Consider the following 6,000-nt stretch of genomic DNA (forward strand, 5'->3'; position numbering starts at 1 on the left):
CTTAGCTGCTGTTGATTGCTCTTGAAGAACAAGATTAAAAACTTGTAAGTGTGAAATTTAGCTGTCTGAAAGCAAAAAAAAAAAAAAAAAAAGACTCCTTACAAGGAAAATATGTGTAATGTAGTCAGTTTAACTGATCCATTTAAATATTTAAATGTCTGGCAGATTTATATCCTGTACCTAAAAAGGTATCCAAACTACCATAAGAGTCAAGCCATTTCTCAACTGCGTATTTTCATGGGCTCTATTCTGCTGTTGTATTTGTAACCGTGATGCTAATTATTAAGTAAAGGCATGATAACATGAAACTCTTATTCAGAACTTACATCAAGTACTCCTTTGATCCTGAAGCAGTACTGGCATTGGCGTGGCTTAAGTATTCTAGGCAGAACATTTTAAAAGGCAACAACAAAACAATCAAATGACTCAATTCAGAGCTGACAGAACATACAGAACAATCATAAACCTGTGCTTCATTTGGCCTTTTCTGCCTATTGTTAGATTGCTCAATTCAAATAATGTTTATTTCTATTACGTACTTTTATTTGGCTTCCTCTGGAGGCGTGAAAAGGGTTGCCCACCAGATTTTGGGTACAGCTAGAAAATTATATGTCTGCATGCAAAATGGCCTATCAGACCCAAACTCACAGTGGCCCATAGGCCACTATTTTTGCAGGAAAGGGGCTTTGCTGGTGCGGAGAGTTATAAATCTCAAAGTCAGAACAAGTTAGAAAATCTCAAAGTTACAATAAAATAGACATGATATTAAATTTTACATTTTCACTCAAGTTTCTTGAAAAACAATAGTCCTCATGATGAAAGATTTTCATTCATTGTGAAGCAGGTAATAAATCCCTAATTACTGGCTTACTTACCTATTCCCACAAGAAAGCCTGCAGGAAGAAGTAAAGATATCACAGGAAACTTTTCCTGCTAAGAATATTCTGGCTTTTTGCCACTGTAAGAGGAAAAGGCATTATTTTGGGGACAGAACTTGAATTCTGCTGGACAGGACATGGTCTTACCAGAGCTAGGTGACCGGAAAGGCTTCATGTCTACATAGGAGATTTGAAATAAGAAGGAAAAGAGATGATAGAGAGGAGGAAGAAATTATGTACTTTCCGCTTAGTCTTAACTCACATAAATTTTTGTTCTGCTGTCAGAACCTCATCCTCCCCTAAATGGGAGAGAAAAATCTACTGGGAGGTCATGAAGGAAGCAAAACAGTAACATCCTATATGTTGACATAAGAATAGACAGAAAAGTGGTATACATTCCCGGGTTGTAGACTTTGCCAGTCTATGGTGGGGTGACTGTGACAAACATGTTTTATATGTAATTCACACACTTACTTTCATCCATTGCTAGTCTCAAATACATGACTAACCCAGATTAAGATTCCAAAACCACCAAAGGCTTGTTTTAGACAACACCCACTTTATTAAAAAATCTGAAACTAATACTTTTAAAAAGGTCTGGAGTAATCTAAGTATATAGGGCAAGGTATTCAGTAGCATTTATGAATACATTTTCACTGATCTTTAAGTCAGGACCTCATCCTTTCAATACTTTTTAAGACACCACCATCGGATGCATAATCACTCAGAGGCTTTGAAAACAGGAGTTGGGTAAGTCACATTAACCAGTTTTTGAGATATCACTCTGAGTGCTTTGCTATTACAATGAAAGCTTCATTTATCTTCCATTGCTTGAATCCTAATGTGGTTATAAAGTAAACTGACTTTGCTGCAAATATTAGAAGACTAAAATTGAAAATTTTAACTTTTAATTAATAATTTTCAGTAATAAAACCGTAAATAAAACTTGTCCTATATAACTATAAAAAATAATTACAAGTTGTCTCTAGCATTCTGATAGTATTGCTTTGATACTGTTATTATGAGTATTAATTTTTTTTGTTATTAATATATTTTGGTAACAGCATTCTGTGTGAGGTAGCTGAATCATTTGTTACTGGGCTGCTTGTAAGTAAACTTTTCTTGCATTTTATTAAACCTCCTTCCTCTGTAAATAATCAAAAAGCTGAATAAGACAATTGAATGCCTTAAAGCAGTGATTCTAAATCTTTTTCTTCCACATCTTTCACAAGGTATGTTTTAGTTCCTCCTGGACAAGGGCATTATAATTTTTGGAATGAGGAGACAAGGCACACAATGTTTTCTGGAGAGCATGTCACCGGGAGCATGGGGGAGATTCAGCTGGGAGGTATTGGCCAAAGCACGTAGAGGACTAACAGGAAAAGGGACAAAGCAGCACAGAAAGTTGGATGATGGTGAGCTAGATATCACATCACAGGAGTTTCTGCTGAGCGTTTGAGAATCAGTAGGACAAAACTTAGTGCTCACAAAAGACATGGATCTCCTCCAGTCCCCAAATCAATACTCCATTGTCCCTGTTCTACTCTCCTGCGACCCTGTCAACCTCCAGAGTATGTTCTCCAGCCCTCAAGAGACATGATCACGCCTCTTGCTTTGAATACCTATGACTCAGAGCAAAGATAAGAAAGAATCCTGACAGAACACATCTTACCTCAACAATATCTGAATTCGTTCGACTCTCATGTGGCTCATTGTACTCAGTATATTTCAGCAACACTTTGTCCATGTCAGTGCTGGCATACTGGAACAGTTTGTTGGTGCTGTTGAAGATGATGAGAGCAATCTCACAGTCACACAGAACACTCAACTCATAAGCCTTCTTCATTAATCCAAATTTCCTCTTTGTAAATGTCACCTGGAAAAAAGGAAAATGGTCCATCAAAAATCCCCAAGCTGGTCTTTGTAGTCATTTATTTTTGGAAGTATAATGTGCAACTGCTGGAGTCTTTCAATTGAATGTGTTCAGGAAGCAAATGCATAAATATAAATATGGTTCCAAAATGAGAGTACATTTGTGTGTTCTGTGAGTAAATATACCTAAACTTTACTGCACAAAACTCAAGGTGCAGGTAAAGAGCACAGGACATTTTCATTAAGTAGCGTTATGAAGAGCTGATATTCCATCATTCTCTGTAATTTTTAAATTCATATACTCTTTATACTGCATACCTGTTTCCCATCAATATTTTAAAACTGCACCTCGATTTGAAGCTGTAAATATTTTTAGCATGTGCAATCAGTTCTTGTTTTTGATAGTGACTGACTTTGATTCCATGCCTCCCGACTCCTCCTAGATTTTTATTTAAGAAATTATTCTATACAGCATTTAAGTGGTGTGAATGAGATACATTGTTCGTATAAATGCACTCACCGCCATTTTGAAAAAATATTTAGTGTTAAGAAATCAGACACTCATATGAGAAACGAGAATTATAAAGCACAAAGGAAGAACAAACAATAGCTGGGCAGCAAGAAACCCCACCTTTGAAACAAGGTCTTTTCTAAACGCAGATGTAGTATACTTTATTTCGTTTCAAATTAGGTGCTTAGAAATATGAACTGGCATTTTTTAGTATAAAGGACTTTGGGTCATATTATATACGGAAAAAGTAGGGATGTGCATTTAAGTTCTTAGTAGGCCAGCTAATGCCCTGACATCATGCAAAACCTAGGCGGTATGAAAAACATCTGTTCTGTACAAAACCATGATTTTCCACAGGGACTGTTTTGACAACGAAAGACCTGTACATCAAACAAATGTCTTTTTTTTAATCTTCTTTTCGGCACTAGTTTACAAGTTCCAGTAAGACATGTGACTCAGAATAAGAAACTAACCATGAGCTGTTTAAGCTAATTGTGTGGTTGAATTTTTCTCCTCCTTTGGTTTCCTCATATATGTAATTTTAATTGAGTGAATACAATGACACTGATTTCTTTTTTACATCTTTTCTCCAAGAATTTTCGTTGATAAGAATTTTTGAGATGAAAATACAGTTTTGCTAAGCCTATTATTAACCAATTTAACATGTAGTCAAGGTATTTGCTATGTCAAGCACAGGCATGAACCCAAGTTTATAGTTCTGCTTAATCCTGCACTTGTTGCTACCATTCTTTAATACCCATAAGAAGTTGCACCTCTGCACTTTAATGCTGAGGCAAGAAGGTTCATCTGTACATGGTTCATATGGCTGCTGATTTATCTTGTCACACTCTTAATACAAGTTAATACTAATTGCGACCCCAGACTACCTTAAAATCCCAGCACATCAGGCCATGGAAAACGTGACCTTTAAGTATTGCTAATCCCTATTTGCTAGTCCATCTCAGAAAGATGAGGCTCTGTGCCTATACTATGAGCATTTATCCTCTCAAATGTATACTGAATGTTATTTCTCTTATTGTCACTTCAATCTCTTTAGCCCCTGTCAACATACTGTTAAGAAAAGATAGATTGCCACTAAACACAATTTGTTCAAGCATTTAAAAAACACACTTTCCAAAGCACTAGTCTCAAGCATGTGTAATTGATAGTAAGTTCTTTCTAAATTTGTCTCAATGGCTTTTGATATTTGGCATGAATAATGAGATAGGTATCAAAACTTCATTCAAATTTGGAAGAAAACCCTAGTCTTTCAAACACTTCTTTAATGTTTTCTCCGATTACAGAAAATTGCAATGCATTTGTTGAAACATATAATATATATATATAAAAGCATGCTTTAGAAATAGCTAAACATACAGAAAACAAAATATACTAACGCAATGTATTTTTCTATTTTTCTGTATCTAAAATGCCTTTCAATCAACTTTTTGACCACAGTGCTGTAGGTGGAGTGCCTCTGTACAGTATGGTTTCTGTTGCACAGAAACCTCAGAATTCAGTATGTTACAGCTTCTTACCATCAAAGTACACTCCAGTACAGAAATATCTTTAAAGCCTCTATTTGTGTTTACTGTTAGGTGCTTCTGAACATTTAGAATAACCACATAGCTGTACTGCATAGCACATCCTTATTTCACAATGCTTATCACCAAAATGATGCTGGTTAGAGTTTCCTTTGGTGGAAAGTGAAAAAAAAAAAACAAAACAATAAACCAGCTAGATCTCTTTTCTTTCTTTCTTTAAAATATAATTCAATTGCTCTGCGCTTGATTTGTTTTTAACTCCTTGATCTTTCTAACATTTTCTAAATCTATCCAAAAACGCTTTCTGCCACCGCTGATAAATGCATTAAAAACAATTGCATCTACTACCGTTTCAATGGCGATTTTCTTTTTAAATATGGCATTCGTTGCAACTTATCTTCACAAATATCTATGTTGCATATATATGTGTAAATATTTTATGCTTTTACAACAGTTCATAGTAGGGATGAACTTGCATTTTCAAATGTGTAGAGACAATTCAGTAACTTCAGACAAGTTTAAGAACACTCTTTAAGCCATTCAGAAAGAAATTATCTTTATGCATACTTTCCTCTGTGTGGCCACATAAGGAAGATGTGTTTACTTCTCTTCCATAAGCTAAAACATTATTGTAAGCATCTTTATTACGTATTATTTTTGGGGTCTCAATTTGTTACCTATTCATTATGTTAACCATAATCACCCAAACAAAAGTATCAAATAAATATTTTCTAAGGTAACAAATAATATTCTAGTATCACAGAAATTTTGCTGAGTGGTAAAAATTAGCAGAACTTATTTAAAACATTTGGTTTCACTTGGCCTATGCAGAAGGCAGTCATCAATCTACATTTAAGAAACTCTGACTAGACTTTAACTGACCTAGTGCTGAGAATGAACAAGCCACACACAATCTGCACGAACAGGAGATTTTGACCAGCTGTAGCTACGGTACCAAAAAATCCAGGTGGTCATATAGCCTTATTATCATACATTGCATTTGAAGTTTTCAGTCATGAGAGTGTCATATAATAATGGACCATGTTACTTTGCCATTCGACATCAAGAACACTAGTGAGATGAAAGACGTGCACATAGAGTGAGACAACTGATCAACATATTTAAAAAAGGACATCCAGAAAAATGCATGCATTTCAATATCTGTTTAATATTTAACGTTTTTTTCAGCAGCAGG

The 6,000-nt window shown here is 35.2% G+C and overlaps 1 protein-coding gene across 8 annotated transcripts in view; it reads right to left on the reverse strand.

The window, feature by feature from the left end:
- MEF2C (myocyte enhancer factor 2C) overlaps positions 1 to 6,000 on the reverse strand; it is a 73,977-nt gene that overhangs the window by 58,869 nt on the left and 9,108 nt on the right. For all 8 annotated transcript variants that reach the window (XM_010132122.1, XM_010132121.1, XM_010132123.1 and 5 more), the window contains exon 2: positions 2,551 to 2,754. In XM_010132122.1, coding sequence (XP_010130424.1) covers positions 2,551 to 2,754 — 204 coding nt within the window. The remainder of the gene's footprint in view (positions 1 to 2,550; positions 2,755 to 6,000) is intronic.

Source organism: Buceros rhinoceros, unplaced genomic scaffold (genome assembly GCF_000710305.1).
Source record: "Buceros rhinoceros silvestris isolate BGI_N320 unplaced genomic scaffold, ASM71030v1 scaffold18552, whole genome shotgun sequence".
NCBI classification, from domain to species: domain Eukaryota; kingdom Metazoa; phylum Chordata; class Aves; order Bucerotiformes; family Bucerotidae; genus Buceros; species Buceros rhinoceros.